The sequence below is a fragment of the Alexandromys fortis genome, unplaced genomic scaffold (genome assembly GCF_014885135.2).
Source record: "Alexandromys fortis isolate MF-2015 unplaced genomic scaffold, M_Fortis_MF-2015_v1.1 scaffold_67, whole genome shotgun sequence".
NCBI classification, from domain to species: Eukaryota; Metazoa; Chordata; class Mammalia; order Rodentia; family Cricetidae; genus Alexandromys; species Alexandromys fortis.
This window is the reverse complement of record NW_026067945.1, coordinates 366125-393796: the sequence shown is the minus strand read 5'-3', so window position 1 is coordinate 393796 and position 27672 is coordinate 366125. Positions and strand designations below refer to the sequence as shown.

At 48.1% G+C, this 27672-nt stretch overlaps 1 protein-coding gene across 2 annotated transcripts; it reads left to right on the top strand.

The window, feature by feature from the left end:
- The first annotated feature begins 143 nt into the window (after positions 1-143).
- Positions 144-26538, top strand: Fan1 (FANCD2 and FANCI associated nuclease 1). 2 transcript variants are annotated; one of them, XM_050149135.1, is made up of 14 exons: positions 144-289; positions 463-1895; positions 4365-4505; positions 5859-6060; positions 6722-6955; positions 11216-11347; positions 12880-12988; positions 14269-14388; positions 17781-17945; positions 18939-19089; positions 22352-22455; positions 22980-23174; positions 23712-23840; positions 26113-26538. In XM_050149135.1, exons 2-14 carry the CDS (start codon positions 680-682, stop codon positions 26248-26250), a joined length of 3036 nt encoding a protein of 1011 aa, XP_050005092.1. In that variant the 5' UTR covers positions 144-289; positions 463-679; the 3' UTR covers positions 26251-26538. The 2 variants fall into 2 exon arrangements, with proteins under 2 accessions (XP_050005092.1, XP_050005094.1); XM_050149137.1 differs by lacking the exon at positions 17781-17945.
- Positions 26539-27672: the final 1134 nt, after the last annotated feature.

Here is a 27672-nt window from a genome sequence, read left to right as displayed (position 1 = left end):
TTTTGTCATTGCTACCACAGAGAAGGCCTGTGAGGATGCATTGCTGTCTTCACCCTCCAGCTCCCCATCCGCCCTCCCTCAGCTCGATCGCTCTGGACTCCACTCGCCGAGTCTGAGAGTGCAGTCGCGGGGATCGGCTGGGAATGCCTGCAGCGCGGTGCTCGGGCGGACTGCCGCCTCTGTGCCCGCTCATGTGCCGCTTCGGCTGGTTCCGCTGCAGTGACTTCTCAAGAGTCTAGAGAGTCAGCGTCCTCTTTTTAAGAAGAATGGTTCTAGGAAGGGCCTGGAAGTAAGTGCAGCTCGGTCCTCGTGAGGCAAGGATCACGGAGCCTGCGCGGAGCCGCAGGACAACCCTGATCTGTTTTCAAGCTCAGGGTTCTCATTCCAATAGTTGCCATTCAGTTGTCCTCCGACCCCGTTAATGCGTGAAAATGTTTTTAATTTATGTATTTTATTTTGTAGGGAGAAGAAATTGAACGAATACCTACACCAAATGTTATTTCACTTTGCATTAGTTCAAGGCGAGAGTAAAAGTAAACCTTTGGGGTCCTTCACCCGGGATGGCCACTGTCTTATCTGATGAGGTGGTAGTAGGCACCTTTTATTAATTCAAGCCAAGGGTTCTTCACCTGAGATTACCCGAATTTTTTTGGGTCGCCCACTTTTTCTGATAATCGTGATGTCACTAGGGAAATCACCTGTCCAAAAAAGACCCCGTAGAAGCTTATCTACCAACAAAACTACAAAAAGCCCATCTCCTTCGATTATTTCATATTTTAACAATGCCCCACCTGCTAAACTTGCATGTTCAATTTGTCATAAAATGGTGCCTAGATACGACCTAATTCGGCACCTTGATGAGTCCTGTGCTAACGACGGTGACTTCGTTCAGGTTGAGCCTGCACAGTCTGGTTTAACGAATCCAACTGTGTCCAGGTCAGATTTACCCAGTATTGCATCAGAAGACACGACACCTCAGAAGTTGTCACCACCAAAGAGAAGTTTAATCCCTGCCCGATGTGGTTCAAAACTGGGCACCCAACAGCAGACCAGTCCCTACTTCAAAGATGCTCCGGTGTGCAAAAATCAAAGTGGGCTTCAAAGTCAGAGTGTGGAAATTGCGTCTTTGGGGAGTCTATCGTCTAAATTGTCCAGCAAGTACCTAAAAGTTAAAAAATCACTGTATGAGAAGGAGGGACTAGCCAGTCATTGTCCACAGCATTCTCTGTCCACAACTGGCACCAGCCTTCTTGTTAACTGTTCTGAGGTGGAGGACCAAGATGAGATGTTGGGCGATTCTCAAAAGGAAAACCGTTTTTCTTGTGCATCTCCTGAGGAAAAGGATGCTTCTGAACAGATGGTAGAGAGCCTTAAAATAATGGGAGATGAAAGCCAAAAAGCACCTTGCGGGGAGTCAGCCCACATGCCCGCATCTTCGGATCACGGGCCCACATTATTTTCATTAGATTTAGCTCTTGAAAATAACCTTAAGTCGGCTTCAGGAGACAGTGTTGTGAAGCGAGAGGATGCCAGAGGGGTGCTGGGTGGGGGTGCTGCACAGCTTGAGGCGTGCAGCCGCGAAGAGGCCGAAGTGACTGTTGAGATTCCCACGCCAGCATCTGCTAATGAGGTGGAATCAAACATCCCCACAGATACTTCTCCAGAGAATAACAGCCAGGAGCTTAGGGAAAGTGGGAGTGCCTCAAAGAGACAAATTCTGAAGGAGGGATCCAGTTGTGATGATCCCAGGGAGACCACTCAACCCCCACCGAGCCACCCCTACTACCTTCGGAGCTTCTTGGTGGTGCTGCAGGCCATCCGGGAGAATGAAGAGGACATGAGGCTCTTTGATGACCAGGAGAAGGGGATCATAACCAAGTTTTACCAGTTGTCAGGTATCCTCCGCCTGTTTGCTTTGGAAGTTTTCTTCCTTATCGGATTTGTGTGGGAGGAGTGTAATGACCACAGGGAGCCACTGTGGGAATATTGTGGGACTCAGCCTCTTACAAGGTCTGTGTCAAGAATGGGCCCATTTAAAACAAATTCTTATGCCTGGTGATGTCACTGTGCAAGCAGTACTTCAATTATGAGAGCAGTAGTTTTCTTCTTTTTTTCCCTTGGTTTTTCGAGACAGGGTTTCTCCGTAATCCTGGCTGCCCTGGAATTTGCTTTGTAGATCAGACTGGCCTGAACAGGCCTGCCTCTGCCTCCCAAGTGCTGGGATTAAGGTGTGCCCGGCTTATGCAGTTTTATTTCTTATATGTCTGCTTTGATAGTGGTAAAGCGAAGTCCAGTGTCCAGATTTAAAAAACAAACAAACAAAAAGTTACAGGTCTGGCACTGATCAGTCTATCTGTCCTGTGATCAGTTTCTTGTTGTCTGCAAGGACAGTGAAATCCCCAGGTGGGGGTGGAGGTTGTGAGCTGCCACAGCAGATCAGGTTCCCCACTGAAGTTGTTATGATGATGAGTCAAGTTGAGGTGTGGAACAAACGGAAGAAACACAAGCCTGTATTGGTGCATTAAAAACACCAGTTTGTTGCTTGGATCCTTGGCAGTCAGTGGTGGCTCCGTGCTGGTAGTGCAGGTTTGATGCAAAAGCCACTCTTGTGTGACTGTCACTGTTAGTCCCAAGCCGTGAAGTTTCTGGAGTTTAGGTAAGAAGAGCTGCTTTGGTGGCCACACTGTCTTCTAATGATGTGTGGCCATGTTGGGGCATTAAAATCCAAGAAAAAATCCTGACCATTATTATAGAATCTTCCCGGTAACACACTGGTGTTGTTTTTGAATATGCAAACAGTAGTTCTGTTAGCTCAGTTACGTCCACAGCTTCTGTCTGTCTGTGCTTCTCACCAGAAGATGGACGTGGTGACTTAATAGCAGTCACTGACTCCTATCCAGAGTGGTCAGGATTCTCTGGTGGGTTCTGACTGTTTGAATGTGACTTCCTGAGTAGTTGGTAGCTCTGCTTCTCCAAAACCTAGAAGTAGGAACAGTTTGAGTCAAGCAGTAGTGGTATACACCTTTAATCCCAGCGCTTGGGAGGCAGAAGCAGGACAGCCAGGGCTACACAGAGAAACCTTGTCTAAAAAAAAAAAAAAAAAAAAAAAACCAAACCAAAACAACAACAAAAATAAAGAAATAGGAATAGTTTGCCCAAGGCAAGTCCAACAGATTCTTGTGTGCTGCTCTCTATGGAGAACAATATACAACATGTCTTTTTTTGCTTATTGATTTACTCATTAAGATTTTGTCTTTCTGAGGGAGGGTCTCAAGTAGCTCAAGCTCTCTGTAGTTGAAGATGATTTTGATCCTCCTGCCTCCACCTCTGGAGTGCTGGGATCACAGGTGTTTGGCATCATGCCTACCCATGTACAGTGTATCTTAGGTAAAATTGCTGCTAATTTCTGTTTCCTTAAAGGAAAGAAACATTGAAATTTCAAGAAATGTAACAGTTGGTAGAAATTTAAAGATAATCCAGGTATTAAGGAAGCACTAAATGGGTTAATTAAGTAGGTTTGCATAGATTAAAACTAGGCGTTTGGGGAAGAAATCCAGACTTTTTTTTTATCAAAAAATAGAATAATGTATATTTTCTTAATTAAGGCTTCTACTTCTGTGATCAAAACACCATGAGCAAAATGAACTTGGGGAAGTTTATTTCAGCTTACACTTTTATATCACAGTTCATCACTGAAGGAAGTCAGGACAGAAACTCAAACTGAGCAGGAACCTGGAGGCAGGAGCTGATGCAGAGGTCATGAAGGATTGGTGCTTACTGGCTTATTTTTAATGGCTTGCTTGGACTGTTTCCTTTTTTGTTTGTTTGTTTGTTGTTTCTTTGGGTTTTTTTTGTTTTGTTTTGTTTTTTCAAGAAAGGATTTCTCTGTAGCTTTGGTTCCTGTGCCTCCAGAGTGCTGGGATTAAAGGCGTGCGCCACCACCACCCGGCTCAGCCTGTTGTTTTTAAAAGCATCCAGGACCATTGACCCAGGGGTGGCACCACCCAGAGCAGGGCCTTCCCACATCAGTAATCAATCATCAGTCAAGAAAACGCAGCACAGCACTGACCAATGGGGGGGATGTTCTCTCTCAATTGAAGTTCTCCCTTCTAACGTGAGTCCAGCACGTCTCAGATCGACGGAAAACTACCCAGCACATGTGCTGAACTAAAAGCCGGGAACAAAACAACCAGAATCTGAGCAGAGCTTCTCTGAGGAGTGGACATGGTGCATTAAAAAGTCGGGGAATTTGATTTTAGAAATTCTAATTTGGCCAGCGTTCATTGACACCATGTCTAAGGAATCTGTATGTTTTCGAGAAGGAAGTTAATATTTTTTGCTCTTTTTTTTGAACTTTATTGCAGCTAGTGGTCAGAAGTTGTATGTAAGGCTCTTTCAGCGTAAACTAACGTGGATTAAGATGAGTAAACTGGAGTATGAAGAGATCGCCTCAGACTTAACGCCGGTGGTTGAGGAATTAAAGGACTCGGGCCTTCTACAGACAGGTATGGCTAGGGGGAGGCACGGGGAGGAAAATGGAATTTGAGTGGGATTTCTATGACAATGTCAGTGTGGTGCCATCCCCTGATCCGTGTCTGCTAAGTACTGATTGCTTTAAAAAAAAAAAAAAGTGTAGAAGCTGTTAGTTTAGGGCAACAGGTTATCGTGTGACTTAAGACTGTCCTGATGGTTCTAGGGTGAAGGTGGCTAGGGCGTGGCAGGCGGACTACCCTTGCTTTCCTGGGGCAAGTGTAGTAGTCTCTGGGAGATGGGATAATAGGGGTCTTTCCTCTTGAGCTCTTGTCTTCCAGGGAGAACTTGACTCTTCTTGATTCCCATTCCTCCTTTCTGACAAAATGAAGCCAGCTGGGATGAAATAAGTTTCTCTAAAAATGTCTGTCCCCACCATGCCCGCACATACCACCTCTGTATGTTGATGAAGACACATGGCTGGGTCCGATTCAGCCTGGTGTGGAATCTGGGGTACACCATAGCAGAAGAATGCTGGAGCCCTGAGCCATGAGGGGCTTTCCATGGTATCTGGGGTACACCACAGCAGATGCTGGAGCCCTAAGACCATGTAAGGTTTTCCATGGTATCTGGGGTACACCACAGCAGATGCTGGAGCTCAGAGACCTTGTGAGGCTTTCCATGGTATCTGGGGTACACCACAGCAGATGCTGGAGCCCGGAGACCCTGTGAGGCTTTCTATGGTATCTGGGGTACACCACAGCAGATGCTGGAGCCCGGAGACCCTGTGAGGCTTTCTATGGTATCTGGGGTACACCACACAGGATGCTGGAGCCCTGAGGCATGATTGGCTTTCCACTCTGCATCATGCACTGAAGGACTGAGTGGAGGAGAGCAGATGGTCACTTTCCTCTGTGACCTACTTTGGAGAGGACCCCTCACAGGCCACACATGAGAAGGATGGAGAGTGTACCCCAGTAATGTTTGTTCATTGTTTGTTGTCTGTAGTGGGTTTCTCTGGTTTTTGTTCATTTATTTTTTGTTTTTTGAGACAGGGTTTCTTTGTGTAGCCCTGCTGTCCTGGAACTCACTATGTTGACCAGGCAGGCCTCGAACTCACAAAGATCTACCTGCCGCTGCCTTCCAGGTGTTGGGATTAAAGGTGTGTGCCACCACCACCTAGTTGACGTCTGTAGTCTTCAGTGGGAAGAGTTTGGTGAACTCTTGGGAGACTCGTGCTTTGTTTTGGAAAACTTATTGCAGTTTCTATAGAGACATTTCATTTTATTTTCATCTAGCTAATTCTCTTCCTCCCCCAAGTAAATAATGTTAGATAATAGAAGACTATAAAACTACTTTTAACTTTTGGTTGTTGTTAACTGTTTCAGAATCTGAGTTGCAAGAACTCTCTGATGTACTTGAACTCCTTTCTGCTCCTGAACTGAAAGCCCTGGCCAAAACCTTCCACTTGGTGAGTCCCGCTGGGCAGAAGCAGCAGCTGGTAGATGCCCTTCTCAAACTGGCCAGACAGCGCTCAGTCTGCACTTGGGGCAAGACTCAGTCTGGAGTCAGAGCAGCGATTTTAAAAAGGTGTGTGGCCATCATATTGGTGAAAACATTTGCTTTGTCTGGACTGCTTCCCACTCTCCAAGTCACCATGCAGATGGAAACTTGAGCCAGGAGGTGGTGGTGCACACCTTTAACCTCAGCACTCGGGGAGGGAAGCAGGCAGATCTCTGTGAGTTCCAGGCTGATCTAGTCTACAGAGCAAGTTCCAGGACAGCTAGGGCTAGGCAGAATCTCTGTCTCAAAAACCAAATGAGAGAGAGAGAGAGAGAGAGAGAGAGAGAGAGAGAGAGAGAGAGAGAGAGAGAGAGAGAGAGAGAGAGAATTGCTAATGCCAAAGAGGCAATACATTCTTGTATGAGTTTCCCTGGTGTTTTGAGGGTTCATGGCCATGGTACACCCTGCATATCTATGGCTGGGACAGAAAGCACCATTACCGAGTAAAAACTACAGAAACCTTTGGAGATACAAACATTCAATCCTTTTCCTCCATGTGCTAAGTGAGGCTCTGAGCTCCAGAAAGGCTAAGTAGTGTCACACAGTGTCACACAGCAGAGGTGACAAAGTTTGCTGCAGTGTAGAACAGTGGCTGCTCATTCTCCTTATTTGAGCTGAGAATAATTTGCAGACTCTATGCCCATATGCCGAAAGGTTAGAGAGCTGATTCTGTGGCGTTCTGTTTTAGAGCTAAAGACTTGGCTGGACGGTCCCTGCGAGTCTGTAAAGGCCCCAGGGCTGTGTTCTCCCGCATCTTGCTGCTGTTTTCGTTGACTGATTCCGTGGAAGATGAAGACGCTGCTTGTGGGGGTCAAGGTCAGCTTTCTACGGTGCTGTTGGTCAACCTGGGCCGAATGGAATTCCCTCGCTATACAGTCAGTCGGAAGACCCAGATCTTCAGGGACAGAGAGGACCTCATCAGGTGGGGTCACACTAAGTCACTGGGATATCTGTGCATATTTTAAAATGTAATAAGAGCTCTCTCGCCAACCAGTATAGAAGCGTGGAGTGCACGCCACAGTCATTTTTAAGTTTTGGGGTTTATCATCCTTAGCCTTCCTCACGGGCTCTCTGATTCTACAGGAAGAATGCAGACAAGCACGTGGACTAAGGCTGCCAAGTCTGTGCGTTTTGAGTTAAGCTACAAAGATTTTCACTAGGTTCTGTTCCTGAGTAACTGTGCAGCAGCACTTTTTGTGAGACAGAGATTCCAACAGCCCTGCCTTGTGGGTGTACTGGGATAAATAAGGCAGATGTGTTTTCCCAGACCAGACCGAGAGCCTGTACTTAGGATCACGTGTGTGGTGACTTAGACCTTGGAGTTTACATGGCACATCATGGATTAAAACGTCAACTTGAGCAGCAATGGACTTTGATTGCAAAAAAAAAAAAAAAAAGGTATAGGTCTTAAAGAAAGAAATAACTTTTTTTTTTTTTTGCTTTTTTGTTTTTAGGTAGGCCTTTTCTTGCCTCTGTAGCCTAGGCTGGCCTGGTAGTCACAGTCCTCTTGTCCTATACTCTTGACCCCTCAAGTGTTGGTTATTTGGTTGTGCACACAACCATACTGTCGTACTTCCTTTCAAAAAAGAAGAAGTGACATCAATCAGAAAAAAATGAGTTTCCTGGCATGTCCCTTTTGGTTATTGACTTAAGACTTATAAGTCAAACTTAAGCAGAACAGACCTTTGCTTTGGGGAACATTAATTAGTGTTTAAAACACTCATGTTCTAGCTGAAGTCACTGGAACTATTGAATCAAATCAGTGTTGGTTGATAGAAACCAATATTAGCACATTTTGCCTCAGCTTCAGGACCTTAAATGTCTTGCTTGTGTTCATTTGGAGTGAATCTCTAGCCAGGTCTTCTGTCCTGAGGACTCACCCCGCTCCAGGTGTCTCCTGTCTTTTGTGGCTTTTCATTTCTCTCTTTTGTGAGCCTGCGCACCCTGATCCACCTTCCGGGCTCCCTGGACTCGGGACTGTGAACTTGCTCTGTCATGGTAGCCTCATCTGTCGTTCTTACTGATGTTCAAGCACATGGGAAGTACTTAGAGTCTGGCCTCTGTGCAGTGCCTCATACATGCTGGTTAGTGCTATAAATGTCATCGCTACCCTTATAGCAAAGGGATTACCTTTTAGTTTTATGGTTGACTGAACCACAGGTGGCAAATTCTTAAGAGAGGGGACTCATGTTTTTTCCTGCAAAGCACCTATGCTATAATGAAGTAATTAAAATTCCATTGTTGGGAATGAAATCAGGCTTGGTTGACCTCTAGAAGTACCGTGTAACACAAACAAACACTTTAACTACTGTAACACGACACCTGACCTGAGAGCCCTTTGCCCTCTGCTGCACTCGAGATAAGCAATCCTCAGATACCCAGGTAAACTGTGTTGAGTGCGCGGAGCCTCCTATGCCCTAGGTAGGGAAGTGTCTGGAGTTACAGCAGGAGGTAAGGTTGCTGCCTTCATGGGTACCACTCACTGGACAGATAATAAGCAGGGAAATTACAGTGTGTGGAAACGAGGTGACAGGGCTGTAGAGCTGTCTCAGCAGCTAAGAGCCATTGCTTCTCTTGCAGAGAGAACTTAGCTCGGTTCCTAGTATCTTCATGACTTCGCACAGCTGTCACCCCAGCTCCAGGGGATCTGATGTGTTACTCTCCCCTGGTGTCTGTGGGCATCAGGTAGACAGGCAATGCATTTACGTACGCATAGGCAACACACACATAAAATAAAAGTAATAAATCTTTTTTTTTTTTTTAAGTGATGTGGCCATTGAGAGAGAGGTAGGCTGCACAAGTTCTGCTTTATATGTAGTGTCAGGGATTGGCCCTGGATAGTTGACATCTGCAACAAGACATGAAAATGGGAAGGCAGCCAGGCCTGGACCAGGCTGTGCATTCAGCAATAAGGTAAACTGAGGCATGGAAGGGTTGGCAGTGTTGGAGAAACACAGAAGGCTTCTGGCACAAGCTCTGGGGAGCAGCAGTGTAAGGACAAGCTTCATGGACCAGAGGATGCTTGACTTTCGTGAGATGGGGTACAGCCTGGATCTTCCCAGTACTGGGAAACCCCTGAAGCAGCCTGTGGAGGAGCAGAAGTCAGGGAGGACCAGGAGAGCTGAGGAAGGCTAGTCTGACTTTGGTGGTGGTCTGGGTGAAGGGTGATGGTGACATATGGACTGGGTGGTGGCAGTGGACACAGGTGAGTGTATCAGTTTGAAAGCAGAAATGACATGATCATTATTGGATATAAGGAAGCAGATGGGAGTAGATGGAGCTGGCTCTGGTGTTCTCCTGAGGTGATGGTGTGAGATGAAAATAGGAGAGGAAAATGGGGGAGCACTGTCAAGACGGGGGCGGGGCGCAGGATGTAGGGTACCACTAGCCGCCTGGTAGATGCTGTTCTATGTTACCCTTGACTTGCTGTAAGGGCAAGGCAGTTCTGCAGGATTTTTTGTTTTGTTTAGTTTTTGGGGTTTTTTTTTTGTTTTTGTTTTTTTCTAAGCAGGGTTTCTCTGTGTGACAGCCCTGACTGTCCTGGAATTCACTCTCTATAGACCAGGCTGACCTTGAGCTCAGCAGAGATCTGCCTGCTTCTGCCTCCTGAGCACTGGGATTAAGATTAAAGGCCAGCTTCTAGGGAACAAAGATAGTACCTAGTACTCGCTCAAAACTGGTCTTGAATCAAGTAGGACCTGTTAGCTCCTTCTATGATTCCTTCTGCAGAAGTCAGGGCCTTGGGCACAGACAAAGAGCAAGCCAGTGCACACACCAATATTGTTTGACCCAGCCGAACAGGGCATGCCAAGAAAGCTGGACTGACTGTTTCGGGATGAAACAGTCCATGGCCAGGCCATGAGGACAAAGTATTTGGTTTTTTATTTTTGTTTTTGTTTTTCGAGACAGGGTTTCTCTGTAGCTCTGGAAGCTGTCCCGGAACTAGCTCTTGTAGACCAGGCTGGCCTTGAACTCATAGAGGTCAGCCTGCCTCTGCCCCAGACTGCTGGGATTAAAGGCGTGCGCCATACCACCTGACAAAGAGTATCTGTGACCGACCTGTTGTGCAGGTCATAAGGACCAAGAGTTCTGTGGCCAACACTTCCTAGGCTGCCCCTGAGCTTGCTGTGAGCCTGAGGATGACCTTGGAGCTCTGAGTCTCTTGTTTTGATGTGTGGCCACAACTGATTTATTCAGTACTGAGGATCGAACCTAGGACTTACTTTGTGTGAGGCAGACGAGGTGCCCTAATCAGTGAGCTACAGCCTTGACCATGTTTTTTTGTTTCCTTCTTGACCTTGGATTGTCTAACAGCACATCATAAATAATTGTGTCTATAGCAGTGGTTCATAATCTGTGGATAATGACCATCAGAAAACACGTATTTTTGATGATCTTAGAAATCCCCAACCATAAACTGTTTTCATTGCGACATGTTTTCTTGTTAACGTTAGTGTATCGCACGCTTTTCTTCTCCCCAGCACAATGAGTGTGCTCTCATAGTATTTCAGAGTCACGTGTCAATGATTTTTATATCTCAGGGAGTGATGAGGTCACATTTCTTCCATTAAATAGTTCATAAAATTTCCTCATCGCTGTCTCCACTGTCATTCTGTTGGTAGTGTCCCAGTGGCACCTCTGACTACTGCGTTGCTTACTGTGTCCAACTGACATCTTGCCACAATTCTGAAGTCAATTACAGATTAACTTGGTGAATGAGTGAATGCCGGCACCCAGCAGTACTGATCTGATCACTGTTTATACAGTGGGGCGACCTTTGTGATCTCCCGGTGCAAATGCTGGTGTTTTCCTAGTAGGCCCTGAATCAGTCACGGCCATTTTGAACAGTGGGGGAGAGCTTTATTAAATTATTACTCAGATCCAACTTAAGTATACCTCACTTTTTTGTGTGTTTTTTTTATTTGTTTGTTTTGTTTGTTTGTTTGTTTGTTTTTGAAGCAGGAACTCATTGGGTAACCTTAGCTAGCCTGGAACTCACTCTGTAGACCCGAAACTTAAAGATCCACCTATCCTCTGCTTCTGCTTCCCAGTGCTGGGATTGAAGGCAGCACCACCATGTCCAGAACATCCCTCCCACACGCATGACCGCAAGCCCAGTGGCCAGGATGTGAGAGGTGTCAGGGAAGGACTCCCCGGCTGACCTGCACGGCCTTTTCCCTAGATACGCAGCTGCGGCACACATGCTGAGTGACATTTCGGCTGCTATGGCCAGTGGGAACTGGGAAGAAGCTAAGGAGCTTTCTCGGAGTGCAAAAAGGGACTGGGACCAACTGAAGAGCCATCCGTCCCTCAGGTGAGTGCTGTGTGTTTTCTTTTTTTTTTTCCCAGTGTTGAGGGTGGAAGCCACGGCGTGAGATCAGTGCTCGAGGAGGGTGGCGAGAGTAGAAGGTAATGGCGGAGGCTGTGAGGAAGATACATTATACCTGTGCATGAAACCGTCAGTAAACTAGGAATATTAAAAACAAGAAGAAAAAGCAAGGTGGAGAAGGGTTGAGGAACACACCCAGGGTCAACTTCTGATCTCCTCATGCCCAGGACCCGCACATACTTAAACACAGACATACACACCTCCCTGTGCTGGCCAGTTTTGTTTCAACTTGACCCAAGCTAGAGTCATCTTTGAAGAGGGAGCCTTCAAAGCCTCCGTAAGATCAGGCTGCAGGCATTTTCTTAATTAGCTAGCGATTGATGAGGGAGGGCCCAGCCCATTGCAGGTGGTGCCATCCCTGGGCTGGTGGTCCTGGGTTCTGTAAGAAAGCAGGCTGAGCAAGCCAGTAAGCAGTGTTAAGTAAAAAATAGTAAAAATGGGCAGCTCCGCCAGTGCAAGAAACCCAATTAGGTCAAATCAAACCAAATCAAAATGCCCATCGTTTTATTAAGATGCTCTCGGGTGGCTGAACACATGGCTGGGAGACAGGACAGCAGGGAGCCCATGCAGACCCGAAAACCAAGTGTTTCTCCTCTGGGAGCCCACTTAAATACCCTGTGGGAATGGTCCTGACCCTCCCCAGGAGGGGGTCAGGACCTGGCATGCTGGGATTTGGAGTCCAGACCAATACAACTCCCAGGTCAGGGAGGCTGGGATGGATGCCAGCGGCTGGGGCTATGCCTCCAGCTTCACGAGCAGCTCCATTCCACGGCCTCTGCATCGTCTCCTCTCTTCAGGTTCCAGCCCTGCTTGAGCTCCTGTCCTGACTTCAGTGGTCTGGAAACGTAAACCAAATAAGCCCTTTCCTCCCCAAGTTGCTTTTGGTCATGATGTTTCATCATAGCAACAGTAAACCCGAGACCCTGCCCGGAATAGAAACAAATTAAAAACAACAACAACAAAAAACCAAACCCACAAGCAGAGGTGAATAATATTTAAAGAGGTGGATGTTCAACTTGATTTTTGTGATTACAGTGAGGGCATATGGTGTCACACTCCACTGCTTACGCAGTTTGCGTGTTTATATGTCAGTTACAAAATGAACAACTTTAAGTAGTTGCACAGTTTATGCAGAAAGGTAAAAGTAGAATCTGTTTTGAAATAATGTTTAAAGAGGGTTCAGCCCACCCTTTGTTGCGGCTCTCAGGCAGTTTGAAGGCTTGTCTGTTTAAATGCTGACCTCAGTAAAAATCTCATTAGGTGTTCTCATCTCACCCCGTGGAGTGTCAGGGCAGGAGCTTGGCTGTGGTGATGTGAGTGTGTGGTGCGGGAAATTGCACACGCAACTCAGCATATCGGAATATGTCGTTTTAAAGATCGGGATTCAGTGTTCAATCCCTTGTTATAATTCTCCAATAAGCCAGTTATTAAACTGTGGGCATATGTTGTTGTTTCAGACACCACGAGGCCTTGCCACTCTTTCTGCGCTGCTTTACTGTTGGGTGGATTTACACAAGGATTTTCTCTCGGGCTGTTGAAATACTGGAGCGACTTCGAAAGTACGAGGTTAGAGTCCCCCTCCGCCCTTCACTGATAGGACCGGGATATGCACGGAGTGGAAACCTCTGGGGCTCTCGGTGTTTCCCACTCTCTCATCAGCGCTGTTGAAGGCTGTTTACTAAAGGCACCTGCTTCCCTGGTTTGGGGGAGGTAAGAAAGCTGTTGCCAGCAGCCATCTTGTTTGTAACGTGGTGAGCGTGTGTACTGAGAAGGCTTGGTGGTGGTCATGGGCAGGGCCTGCTAGGAGCCCGGGCATCCTTCCCTGGCTACAGAGATTGGTGAAAGGCTCTAGTTACCCTAGGTCTTGTGGGTAAGAAGCTCACGCCTTTTGTCACCTGCCATGTGCTGTCTGGAGGTAGTTGATAGTCACAAATTAGAGACTTGGTCCCAGCCTAGATTAGGATTAAGAAATTGGCAGAGCTCCCTTTTATCGTGCCACTTCTGTATGGACAAATGATATTTTACAAAGAGGAAGATCCATGGACTTGATGTGACGCCTGTCATTCTAAAGCCTTTAATGCTCAGAGTATGCGTTATAGTTAACGAGATTTAAAGGTAAAGCAAAGTTAAGGAAAATAAAATAATACAAACTGGAAGCCGGTTCACTTTACCTTAAAACAATCCCTTTGAGATGGGAAGGTGGCTTCCTTTGGCAATTGCTGGGATGGGGGCGGAGAAGTCCTGCATGGACGCAGGTCCCTTGTTTCTGCATCCTCTAGGGGAGGGGCGGGGTAGGCACAGTCTCTGTGCGCAATTCCTGCTTTATCAGTTGTGTTGAAGAGCTAGTGGGACAAGCCTCAGCTAAAGGAGAGCATTCATAATCAATTATAAGTCTCTGTGTCCTCGTTTGGGAGCTGGTCCCCCCAAATAATTCCAACTACAGACTTCTCTCCCTTCCCGTATCCCCTTAATCTTCTCGCCTACTTGACAGCCTACCTCAAATCTCAGTGGGTCTGGGCCCCAGCCTGCTGGGTTCCCAGTGTCAGTGCCTGCCAGTACCAGCCACTGCTTGACTGCCAGGGTCCTCAGGGCCTTGAGCTGCCAGAGGGGACTTGGTGGAGACTTGTGGCTGCTCCCAGACCTCCGAGGGCTCAGCACCAGCCCACCAGGCAGGGACCGGGGGTCAAGTACAGATGCCCGAGCAGTTGGGTGGTTATGCAGGAGAACATGGTGAACATTGGCCTTCATTGTGAACGGACGGACCTTACCAGCTCTGTTGACTTCCGACTATAATTAGAGCCAGTGCTTCTAGCATTTAACAGCCTTTCTTTGTATGGCTGCCATAGGAAGCAGTGGAGGAACTGGAAAATCTCCTGTCTCAGAAGATCTACTGTCCTGACAGCAGAGGGCGCTGGTGGGATCGCCTGGCTCTGAACTTGCACCAGCACCTGAAGCGCCCAGAAGCGGTAAGCAGTGGGCAGCAACAGCAGCTGGAGCCTGTTTGACTTGAAAATGATTTTGAAATGGCAGGCCCTGGGGATGGAACTGAGAGCCTCACAGGTACCTAAATAAGCACCCTGCCCCAGCTGCCACAGCCTAGGAAAACTCTTTCCTTTAGCTGACTTGTTTATTTTCTGGTCAGGGGCACTTTCACTAGGTCTGGCTGTCCTGGAACTCACCATGTAGATCAGGCTGGCTTGGAGCACACAGAGATCTGTTTGCAGCTGCTTCTCAAGTACTGATGCTAAAGGCATGCACCACCATGTCTGGTTTATTTTTTATTTTAGTTAAAATACAATTGCATCGCTTCTTCCTTTCCTTTTCCTCTCTTATTAATCTATGGTTCTGTGAAAATAATTAAAGTATGATTTTTATTACTATTGATGTATTTCTATATAATACATGGAAAAGTTCTCTAGATAAAACAAAAATTTTCAAATATTTAATTTTTATCAAAACATTAGAAACATGTGTGGCAATGAAATAAAAACTTAATAAATGAAAAGGAATTCTAAATGTAATTAGATTATTTTTCCTTTTGTTAGTATTCTTTGGGTGGATTCTTCCAACCCTACCCCCCCCGACCCCAAAATAGCAATAGCAGGGCTGATTCTAACACTAGAATGAGGTAGAAGCAGGGGCTGTCTGTCTGCTCTGACTGGGAGGGGAAGGGGTTGACAGTGGACTCCAGGAAGTGGAATGAAGGAACGGGAGGATCAGGTGTGTCTCAGCTCTTACAGGTCCATAGTCCCCCCTTCCCCGCATCCACCATCCCTCACACCCCCATCCCTCCACCCACCCCCCACCTACCATAGCCCATCTTCCTCTTCCCCTTTTCCCTCTCCCTTTCTCTTCTCAGACTGATTTGATGGTCTGTGACTGGAATTGGTGAGAACTGGCGATTTTGTTAACTTGTTGCTCCCTGCTTCTAGAAACAAAGGCTGATGGGAGGCAGTCTCTTCCTTATCTCTCTTTGTCTCTCTGTGCTTCTGCGGGGCTTTTGGCCCCACCTTTGGAACAGGGCACCTTCTCTGGCAGACCCCAGGGATCTTGGGGACTTAAAATACGTAGATTCTGTCACTGATGTGCCTGGGCAGGGTGGAGCCTTTGAGGCCACCGCCTCTGAGCCAGGCGAGTAACAGTGACTCTTTGTGTGACTGCCTGCGGGTTCCCTCCCTGACTGTCCCCTTTCCAGCCCTGTGTCTGAACTGAATGGAGGGGACTGTGCTCAGGGAGGGTTTGTTTTTCCATTGGTACATTAACTGAATCGGGGATAAAGGGGTGGAAAAAATGGCCCACGGAATACAAAAGTATGATGTAGTATTTTTACTGCTTTTTACTAAAGCCATGCCTTGTTACCTCGGGTGCCCATGACAAGGCCAACAGAGCTGTTTTCTGTCCTGGAGGTGGGCATGGTGCCTCTTCTTCCTGCTGTGTGCTGAGACTCAAAGAACAAGGCAGGGTGGTTGCAGGCCCAGAACCCAGGAGGGGAGAGCGCATGCATCTGTGCTACCTCTGCCTTTCATTGCAGTTATGGCCAAAGATGTTCCTGACTCCCCCAGTCCCTGCTTGTTCACAGTTCTCGGACTGCTTGCCTGTGGTCAGAGGCAGACAGGTCGCTGAACTTAGCGTTCTTTGGTGACACGTTCAAGTTGTTGTTTCAAGTTTTTTTTTTTTTAACTTTGTCCAGTAGCTCACTACCATACACACAGCCCTTGTTATCCTGTCCCTCATCTTAGTCTTCTGTGTGTTATAGGACACAAGCTGCCGGTAGCCAGTGCCAGCCCCTGGGAAGAGATGGAGCCACACTGGCCATCCTTGCCCATGCCAGACCCCTCTTGCCTGGTGTCTCTGCAGGGGCAGAGAGTGCTGCAGTGTCTGGTCACCCTTCTTGACTCCTTTAGACCCCATTAGTTCCTCGAGGCCTAAGCTTTTCACTCATTCTTTAGGTTTTTTTTTTTGTTTGTTTGTTTGTTTCTTTAAATTTTAAAATCCTAGTGTGTGTGTGTCCCGTTTACGACCGTGTGTATGTAAGTGCTACCGCATGCATGTGGAGGTCAGGTGACAACCTCAGGTAGTGGTTCTCAGCTTGCACCTTGTCCGAGACAGAGCATCCAGCTCACCGCAGCATGCACCAGCCTGGCTGGCCCTTGAGCTCAGGGGATTCTCCTGTTTCCCATCTTGGTGGAGGAACGCTAGGATTACAAATGAATGGTCACTGCTGTGCCCTGCTTCCCCTGGGTTCTGTGGATGCAAATTCCAGTCCTCATACTGGGCAACAGGAGCTTTACCCAGGAGCCATCTCTCCTGGCTCCTGCCGATGGATGCTAATAAGTCTGACTCTTTTAACCTTCTCCCAGCAATCTGGTTGGCTACCCTCATAGCCCAGGCTCCTGGTTTGTTTGACTCGGTGCTTGCTTCCAAGTTCCATCTTTATTCCAGTGTGTCGGGACTTCATTGGTTGTCATGGATGATGCTGTGGCATGCGCAGACCAACGTGTATTTGTTCGGTCCCGTGAAGGGTGTTCGAGTTCCCTCTGCCCTTCGGCTGCTGTGAACACTGTTGCCGTGGCTATGGGTGTGCCATACTTCTTGAGTGCCTGTTTTTAATTCTTTAGGGATGTACCTAGCAACGAGTCTGCTAGCTCCTGTGGCATTTTTATGTGTGACTCTTTAAAAAAGCTGCCAAACTGTTGTTCACAGTCTTTCCTCCATTTTTATATTCCCACTAGTAAGATACGAGGGCTCTGATTTTTCCACATCCTTACCAACACTGGTTATTTTTCTGCCCTCCTGAGATCTTAGTAGATGAGGAATCTTGTCTTTCTAGAGCTTTCATATTTCGACTTAGCTTTGAAGAACCTAGAAAATATGAACCATAGGTTCTTCTTCCTGTGAGTAGGGAATCTCGCCCGGCTCTGTGGTCTCACCTGCCCCTGAGAATCACTGTGTTCCTTGCTCTGGTGTACCATCTTGTTCCTGGAGAGAAGCCCCTTTTCTGGCTGTCCTCAGGACCCCAGCTTTTTCTTCCACCATGATCCCATGGGGAAATGTCAGTTTCTTGGCGCCTACTGTCTCAGTAGTCTGACAGAGGAAGAGAAGGGCACGTGTCTCCCTAGAATGCCTTCGCTCCTTCCAGGTGGTTCTACTTTGGTCACGTGAGTGATCACATGACTTTGTTTGGGGTTATGGTTAAAGCCACCAGAGTGAGCTAAGAAGATAGCTTGCGTTTCTCTAAGCACTGTTTGCCCACTTACTAAAACGGCATAATTAGTTGTGAGGTTTCTCCTCAGACTAAATCAACAGCTGCTGCCTTCAGGACTTGGGGGAGCCTGACACGTGACCTGTTAATTGCCAGGCAATTAGGTGCATCAGCGAAGGCCTGGCAGACCCAGAAGTGAGGACAGGACACCGGCTGTCACTCTACCAGCGAGCGGTGCGCCTGCGAGAATCTCCAAGCTGCAAAAAATACAAGCACCTCCTCAGCCAGCTGCCAGAAATTGCTGTAGAAGATGTTAAGCATGTAGGTGTCCTTTGGGTGAATTTTGCTTAGTTTTAGTTAAGCCCTGGCCACATCTCCAGTGCCCCTTTGGGTGTCTTCGATTTAAACATATTTACTTAGATTCTTCTGAGTGGAGGCCCCTGGGAATCTTTTCAGTACATTCTTCCTCTTGAACTCAGAATGTCCCGGTTCTCATCTGGAATGGTGATATCAGCATTGTATCCATTTTATTACATGTAGCATGATTAATAAAAATCCAGAGACAGATATTGGGGTTCAACCTACAAGTCAGAAAAGCAAAACAGCCAGCCACTGACTCTTGCCTATACCTCAGTCTAAAAATGGCCATCCTGCCTTCAGTAATCTTAGAATGAGACTGAGAGCTGACTCCTCCCTTTTTATAATTCCTCTCTAGTTCTGGGATTAAAGGTGCGCACCACTACCGCCTGGTTTCTGTGGCAAACTAGTGTGGCTGCCAGGATTAAAGGTGTGTGTCACCACTGCCTGGTCTGTGAGGCTGATCAGTGTGGCGTTTACTCTCTGATCTTCAGGCAAGCTTTATTTATTAAAATGCAGATGAAATACCAGTGCAATTATATGCTCTCCTCTCTGATACCTCTGGGCTACCCCATATGGCCACGCCAGAGCTGGGTGACGGAACTGCTGAGTAAGAACTTGAGCCTCTGTCGCCTTTGCCTGGTCCTCTGGGGGCCGTTCAGATGCTCTTCAGAGGCTGGCACAGTCCCATCCTCTGAGCCTTCTGGGGCGGGTCACCTACCATTCATCTGCTCTGCAGGAACAGGCAGGTTTTCAGGGGTTTCCACTGAAGCAAGGCCAATCAAGGTGTGTCTGGTTTTGTTTTTGAGACAAAGTCTCACTATGTAGCCTGGGCTGGCCTGGAACTCCCTGTATAGACCAGGCTAACCTCAAACCTGCTTCTGCCTCCTGATTGCTGGCACTAAAGGTATGCACCCCATGCCCGACTTTGATGAGTGCCTTTTGCCATCATTCTAGGTGACCATCACAGGCAGGCTGTGCCCTCAGCTTGGAATGGGCAAGTCTGTGTTTGTCATCGAGACTGGAGACGCCACCAACCCCACCACAATCCTATGCTCTGTGGAGGAGCTGGCCCTGGACTACTATAGGCGAAGCGGCTTTGACCAGGGTAAGCCGAGCAGTGTTTCCTATGGCCCAGCGAGGCGGCCAAGCAGCAAGTGCAAGGAGTGTTGTGGGGTGCATTGCTAGTGGGTTGCTCTCCTCTCTGACCTCAGTAGAAGCCACAGCTGGCCAGAGGTGTGTGAAAAGCAATGCTGTTGTTTGTTGCAGGTCCCCTTGCTGTTTTGACGGTGCTGTTCTCTGCTAGCTCTGAGGACAGTGCACCAGTAGGGTGGTTGGAGTAAGGAGACTGTTTCTGCTACCAGGCTGGGAGTGGGTAGAAATGATGAGAAAGAACAAAGGTTTGCCCTGAAAGGGACTGTCTGGCAGTGACACTGTCCTTGAGGCCCGGGGCTAGTGCAGACGGTTGAGGTTAGGAGACACACAGTGAGGTCACCGGTGTGAGGAGCCAGGAAGACACACTCGGGGGCCATGAGGAAGAACAGCGATTTTGTGTTCCTTTTGAAATAAACTGCACACCAGACCTGAGGGAGGACCTGTGTCACACTGGGACCTTGTTCCATCCTCACTTTCAGAGACTGGGGCTCTTCACTCCCCTGGCCCCCCGCCTTTGGCAGAGAGACCTCCAAGTGAATCTGTGGCACCATTAATGGAGGCGAAGTCAGGGCGAGAACACAGCTCTGCTTCTCTCTGCGCCCCTCCTCTCTGCAGCCCTGCAGATGCTCCCATTCCCTTTTTCCTGGTGGCGGAGGGCGGTGTGCGTGCACTCGTTGGAGGTGTGGTCCAGTAGAAGGCAGGCAGTCTCGTGCATCTGTGAGACTTCCTACCTCGAGCTGCCGATCCGATACTTCTATCTCTAAACTAGAAATTCAGTGGGACCAAGGGTCCGGGTTGCCGCAGCGGTTTGGGATTTTGTAGGTTTCATTCATAGGCCACCTTCTGAAATGCTCACAGCCTACAGGAAAGGAATTGTAGCTTCTCAGAACACAGGTCTCAGAGCTGGGAGCCTAGTGGTCTCGGCAGCCGCTGCAGGGTAGGAAGAGGATGCTGAAGGGCCGTGCTAGTCCACTCATTGGATGTGAATGTCCGGTGAGACTTCGGTAGCGTGTTAACCAACACAGAACTGAGATTTCATACATGTGACGGCCACGGCAGAAGCTGCACACCTATAACAGCCTGGACCCTGAGACCTGTGGCTACACTTCCTCTCACAGTCTCTCTCCTCTGCTTTGTCACTGGAGAGTGAGGTCACCTGACCTCCCCTTGTGCCCATGCTGTAGGGTTACTAGCGAGAAACGGCTCCAGTACCGTGAGGAGGTGGTGGTGTGTGGGTCTTGGTGAGGTGGGCTGTGCAGACAGGGTTTATGGCATGGGGTTTCTTCCTGCTGAGAGTTGGCATGACCCTCCTCGTCTCTCCTGCTCACAGGGAGAGGTCGACATGAGCCTCCTCGTCTCTCCTGCTCACGGGGAGGGGTCATGCTCTAGGGGAGAAGTGCTGAAGACTGGACAATGCAGCCAGCCCAAAAGGCTTAGAAATCAAAGAACAGGATGGAAATTCCAGGCCCTAGATGATGTCACAGGAGACATGTAAACTGTCCCATTTAGTGGCTAGAGGAAGGTCAGTTATGAATGAAACACAGAAAAATGCTTCCAATTAAGCCAGGAGCCTGAGAAGCAGTAGACAACTCTTTTTCCAGATGTTTTAAATTATAAAGATATTTTTATCTTCATAAGATGTTTTTATCTGTATAAGACGTTTTAAATTTACATTACATTCTAATATATTAGAAGATTGATGTGGCCACAGTGAGCCAATTTACTACCAGACTTGATTCTAGAGGGGATTTGTGTAGAGGCCATTTCAAACCCTCCAGGGTGAGCTATTTCTGAATAACGCAGGAAGATTATACCAGAAATGACCGCAGTGAGAATTGAGAGCGTAGCCAAGGTCGGGAATGATTCTGACCTCCGCGTCAGTGACTGAGTGATAGTCACTCGGGGACAGGAACCTGGAAGTTAGGCCCAGCATTCTCCTGGAAGTTAGGCCCAGCATTCTCCCAGCAGGTCAGAGTCTGGATCCCGGTAGCTGGAGGACTTGCTGCAGCCAGGTGGAGCAAGCTGTGTTCACTCTGTCCTTTTGTATCACGGAGACAGGCTAGAGGGCCAGGGGCCAGAACTGCGAGGAAACAGGAACAGCCCAGCACAGCACTGGAGCTCAGAGTAGAGGAGCATGCAGCCACCGCCTCCCTTTCCCTCCCCCTCCCCCGTGCAGCCAGTGAGCAGGAAGCCAGGTTCCTGCACACCTCACCCATGCCACCTGCTGTCTCCCTTGAGTCTCCGTGAGCTTTATTGCCAGTGTGAACATGACAGGAAGGCAGAGAGATGGCCACCTAGCTGCCCTCCTTGGTTGGGGTGTGTAGCTCTGCAGAGAGGAGCTGGTTGAGTCAGGACTCAGAGAGACACAGGTCTGGCGTCTATACCAAGATATTCATCGCTCTCCAGACCCTGCTGCTAACTTGCAGTGACCCTAGGACCCAACTCTTCCCCGAGGTTGTCTCCCAGTGATTGTGTGTTCAGCACGAGGACGGCATTGGAACCAGGTGGTCTTTCCAGCTGGCAGTTTCTGAGAAGCCTTGCATATCAGGAACACCGAGTCAACCTCATCAGGCCAAAGCGGCTTAACGAATGAGTGGCCCAAGTGAATGGAAAGAGTACGAGGGAGTTTGAGGTTGCCGGCTGCCCCAAATGCCTGGCCTCCTATTGTCAGTCCTGTTGGGAAAAACGGTTCTTGTAGATTGCCAAGGGCCCGAGCCAGAGCCAACTTGTGAATTTTGCACCCAGCCTAGTTTGCCCACTACTTTAGAACTTCAGCCGAGGGAGGGAACCCTCTTTTTCAAAGAAACCCTGACCCTCTGGCTATCCGCCAATATTGAGAGCCACTGCTTTGTGACTTTGCAGTCTTGTGAAGTTTTCTCCTTCAATGAAGCTTCTGTATGCAAGGAGTATAGTGTGACGAATGAATTAGAAATAGCAATGAAACAGCATGTTCTTCAGAATCAGTGTTTCAATTATTTTCCTAAAAAAGAATTCACATTAGGTCATCATGATAGCCCTCTTTTGTTTTGGTTTTGGTTTGAGACTGGTTTCTCTGTGTAGCTCTGGCTGTCCTGGAACTCACTATGTAGACCTGGCTGACCTCTGCCTCCCAAGTGCTGGGATTAAAGGTGTGTGCCACCATGCCTAGCCATCGTGATATTCTTGAACAAGCAGATAAAACGAGTCTTCTTCCTCCTTGTGTGACTTCGTTGTAGGGATCCATGGGGAAGGATCCACCTTCAGCACCCTGTGTGGCCTCCTGCTATGGGATATCATCTTCATGGACGGGATCCCAGATGTCTTCAGAAACGCTTATCAGGTGACCCACTAACACCGCCCATGCCACCGGGGCCTCTCCTGTGCGTGCATACGTGCCCGTGCTTCATGGCCACCCTGGCACCAGGGTCTGAAGCCAGCAGCAACCTGGCTTCGTGGTAACTTTGGGATCTATCCACAGGGGCGCTAATTGCATGGGAAAGGACCTTTGATTTTGAAAGAGGAACTAGTAGCTTTTAACCCCAACCTGAGTGTCCCTTCAACATTATGTTTTGAACTTTGAGTACCCAGCACCCTCAGCCGAGCGCCTGTTCTGGCAGCACCCAGCCAGTGGCTCACACAGTCCACTCGCGCTAGCTGCAGCTCTACCAGTTCAATTTAAATGATCACTAAAATACCAGGATGAGAGCTTACAAGCTTACATGTATCTGATATTTTCACTCATTTCTTCTGAAGAAAACACCGTGTCAGCCAGCTGGCTAACTTCCAGATCCGTGGGACTTGAGCGTCCCTGCCTGAGTGTCCTTCCCAGGCACGTTAGGGAGGTTTCTTTTCTCTTCCACACAGGCGTCCCCACTGGATTTGTGCACAGACAGCTTCTTCTCGAGCAGGAAGCAGGCCCTGGAAGCCAGGCTGCAGCTGATCCACAGTGCCCCTGCTGCGAGCCTGCGGGCCTTGGTGACAGAGGCGTGGCAGGCCCAGCAAGGCAGAGTGGCTGCCCTGGTCAGCTGGGACCGCTTCACTTCGCTTCAGCAAGCTCAGGTAATACTTTGCCTGCAGTCTGGTCAGTCATCCCTCCGCAGTGCTGGCTGCATTTGGGCAATTATATCAAAATGCACAGAGATATGTGTGTGTGTGTGTGTGTGTGTGTGTGTGTGTGGTGATACTCAGTCTCCCAAGCCCAGAGGCCACTGTCAGTGATAGACACGTGGGGACATTCAGAAACCTCCAGTTTGATGCCTTTCCCACGTCCTTTGTGACTTGTGGCCTAAACAGGGAAAGGGTAACCTCTGCCCTGTAGCTGCTGACCTCTGTAAGGAGCGAGGACTCCTCCCTCTTCATCAGATGTGCACAGGATGTCCACACCAGGCCGAGATTGGTAACTGACCACGGAGAGCTCTTTGCCAGAGCTTATCTGGGGTTTCGCCAGCCGCTCTGGAGCCTGGTCCGAGCGGCAGAGCCACCTCTGATGTTCCTGGAGCCCGTGTTTGTTGAATTGTACTGGTGTACTCTGATGGCCACTCAGGCCCATTTTGGGGTCTCGGTCTTGAAGGTGGGTGACTCTCCTTTTGTGTTTAGGATCTTGTCTCCTGCCTTGGGGGTCCTGTTCTCAGTGGTGTGTGCAGGCGTCTGGCTGCTGACTTCCGGCACTGCCGAGGAGGCCTCCCTGACTTGGTGGTGTGGAATTCTCAGAGCCATCACTACAAGGTCAGTAGAGAAGGCCGTGTGTGATTTTATCAGTGAGTGTGTCAGAGTCCATGTGCTAGGCATTTTCTTCATGGCTGTTGGAAGGATTGAATTCCATTCCTGGGTAGTCACTAGGCTGGAGTTGGGGCTTCTCAGAGACTCCTAAGGACCTGGGGTACAATGAGACAGGCAGTTCCATGCCGCCCCACCGTGGGGTGATAGTCCACTAGTACCTACATCCTGTTTCTGGAACAAGTCACCAGCTGCAGGGCGCTGAGAGTTAGGGCTTCACACAGTGTGTGGACCCAAGACTTCAGGAGTCCATAACAAGCCACATTCCCTGGGCCTGTTCCTGCCTATTGTCATCGCTGGTTGGTTTTGTCTTGTGCACGCCACACACTGCACTGCCTCTCCTGTACTTGCCCCTTCTTCCCCTTCTTCTCTCCTTCTCTTCTCTCCCCCTTTTCCTGACTCAAATTTCATTCTAGTCTGTGATGTCTTTTTACTTCCTTAGTATCTTTTGATGATCAGAAATTTTAAATTTGGATCAAATTGAGGTGTTCTTTAATGGACTGTCCCTTTGGTATCAGCTATCAGAATTACTTCCATGACCTAAAGCCATAGAGAGGTTCTCTTGTGTTCTGCTCTGGAGGCTCTGTTTTCATTTTATTTTTATTGTGTGATCCCCTTAGATACTTTTCCGTCTGCTGTGGGGTTGAAATAAATTCTGCTGGGGCGTAGCTGACTGTTGAGCTCCATCTGTGCTGTCTCTGATGAGAATATTTTTGTTTATTACGTATAGAACTCCAAGCCTATTGACTAAGGGACTGAATTTAATTCTTCAGTCTGGGCTTCTGTTTCTCCCTTAGTTTGTGTTACCTGACCTCCTGGCTCCTTTAAAACAGAAATGTTTGCCCATTCCCACTTCTGCCAACTGTATAGGTTTAGGCACACAGCCTCCATGAGCACCAACAAATTACCCACGCTGGCTTTTTTTCTGGTATCAGCAGAATCTAGCACCATTATCTTGAAAGAATGGCCTTCGCCTTGCCCAAGTCCACTTCTTACTCTCATTTATATGAGCTTCCGGGTCAGAGGTGAGCTGCCTCTGGCTGGTGAGTCTGGCTTATGAGAAGAGGCTCGCTTCCAGGAGTCCTGGGAGCAGGTGGCCAGTTCCCTGTGGTACCCAGAATAAGATGGGTGTTCTACATCCTGAATCTTCCTGGAGCACGCAGTGCCCATCAGTTGCACTGCTGCCTCCCACCCCTACCCCACTCCAGGCACTAGGATAGTGAGTGCGTACCACCATGCTGCACTTTCTTAGCGCGCTCTGGGGATCAAAATCATATTGTCATGTTTGGACCTCAGCACTCAGGAGGAAGCAGACTGCTCTCTGTGAATTTAAGGCTAGCCTTCAATTTTGAGTTCTAGAGCAGCTAAGCCTATATAGAGAAACCCTGTTTAACCCCCCACCCCCTCTCCCCCTCCCCCCCAAACAGACGCGTGCTGCTCATGCGCGCGCACACACATTTCCTGCATGCCACTGGATTGTTTTGATTGCGGTCTCCAAACTTAGCGGTGAACAATAGTGACCCAGCTCCTGCCTTCCTGCACCTGATACATAATAAACACTTTAGGGACCAGCGAGATGGCTAAAGGCGCTTGCCGCCCAGCCTGACAACGTGAGTTATGTCCCCAGACCAGCTCCTGCAAGTTGTCCTCTGACAACACCTCCTCTCCCTCAATCTTAAAAACATGGGGAAAAGGAACAATAAACACTTGAAGAAGTGCCTGGGAAGATCCTCCTGAGAGGCAGAGCTCCGTGGATTGAGCATGCAGACCTGTGAGACCTAGGAAACCGCACATGTGATGAACAGATAGGTGTGTCCTAAGCAAATGCCGTGTGAGGTCCTGGGTTGGGGTGAGATTGGTGTGAATGGAGCCATTGGGATGATTGGCAGAGACTAGATCCTACTTTTCTACATCACAATATGAAGCTTTGGTTCAAGTGCAAACCTAACAGATTAAGGGATTAAAATAGGGACCAGCAACCCAGTACACTCTTTAAACTGTTTCTGTTGCTACTGACTAAGTTAACCGATTCTCCAGAACTGTGTAGTTCCCACAGAACAGTACCTCCCGGGCTGTCCCAGCTGCGTATATTTTTGTTGTAAGTACGGACAGTGGTGTAGACCGACCCATCCACATACGTGGCAGTTTAAATGACTGTAGCTCGTTTGGGTCCCTCTCCATTTCAGTAAGATGTTGATAAGTTTGGAAACTTCTCTTCCAGCTGGTGGAGGTTAAAGGCCCCAGTGATCGGCTTTCATGTAAGCAGATGATCTGGCTGGATGAACTACAGAAGCTGGGGGCAGAAGTGGAAGTCTGCCACGTGGTTGCAGTTGGTGCTAAGAGCAAAGGTCTTGGCTGAAGGATGTCGCATTGGGGATATCTGGCCATCCACTGGGACAAGATCTTCAAGAGGATAAAGCTGTTGGCGCTGTTTCGACTTTGATCTTTCTGACACCTGAGATCAGAATGTACAATGAGATCCTTGTTTAGTATCTGTATGTGACAAAGCTTGCCGTCCGCTGGGAAATACCGGATCCACAGTGGGTGGACTGTAGGAGCTGCAACTTCCGTATTATTAGGCTAAAAAAAGTCAGAGAAAAAATGAACATGATGAACCTTTGAGGTTTGTTTTTTTTTTTTTTTTTTTTTAACACAAGTATTATTTCTCCACTGAAATACACTGGAAATGGAGATTCCTGAATGTGAGTTTGTCTCATGATTACCCAAGAAGGGCAGAAACCATAGAAATTCTGATTTGCTTAGGGCAGGAAAAGCAACCAGAAATAAATTCTTTATTTCGAAGAGGAGGAATCCGGAGAATTCCAGTTGTGGTGTCATGATGCGTGTCAAGCTTCAAGCTTTTGGATTATGTGTGAGAAAAAAAAAACGTGTGCCAAGATGTTAGGGAAGACAGTGCTCTCCTCGATTACTCCCACTTTGTCAGAAGTTGGTCTAGAACCTCATTCCACTCCCACAGTTCACTACAGGGTGGATCACATCATCAAGGCAACAGACATACCCGATGTGGGTGTCCTTCTGTATGTTGAGAATATGTGTTGCTTTTATTGGTTGATGAATAAAGCTCTTTTGGCTTATGGCAGGGCAGAATATAGCTAGGCGGGAAAGCCAAACTGAATACAGGGAGAAAGAAGGGAGACACCAGCAGCCACTAGAGGAGTAAGATGCCAGGTCATTACCAGAGAACCCCGGGGCACGTGGCGATGCACGGATTATTAGAAATGGGTTGGTTTATATGTAAGAGCTAGCCAGTATGTCCTTATGAATATGTTAGTCATGGTTTCTCTTGCTGTGAAGAGACACCATGAGCCTGACAACTCAAAGGAAAACCCTTTCAGAGGTTTAGTCCACTATCATCCCTGTGGGACTTGGTGGCATGCAGGCAGACATGGTGCTGGAGGAGATGACAGTGCTCCATCTTGGTCCACTGGGAGCCAAAGGACTCTGAGTTTCACACTGGGCATAGCTAGAACATAGAAGATCTCAAAGGCCACTTCCATAGTGACACATTTCCTCCAACAAGGCCACCCTCCTAATAGTGCTACTCCTTATGGGCCAAGCACATAAGGCTATGGGGCCATACTTATTTGAACCATCACAATGAGTCTCTGAATTTCCTGAGTATCTACTGTTAAGTCCCTCTTTTCGTTTCTGATTTTGTTAATTTGAATATGCTTTCTCGGCCTTCTAGTTAGTTTGGGAAAGGTTTGCCTGCCTTGTTGATTTTTTTTTTTTTTTGCAAAGAACCCAGTTTCACTGATTA

Coding starts and splice junctions, on each gene's coding strand:
- Fan1 (XM_050149135.1), top strand. CDS start 680: ATGTCACTAGGGAAATCACCTGTCCAAAAAAGACCCCGTAGAAGCTTA. Junction 17,946..18,938: donor CTGTAGAAGATGTTAAGCAT/GTAGGTGTCCTT, acceptor CCATCATTCTAG/GTGACCATCACAGGCAGGCT. Junction 19,090..22,351: donor GCGAAGCGGCTTTGACCAGG/GTAAGCCGAGCA, acceptor ACTTCGTTGTAG/GGATCCATGGGGAAGGATCC.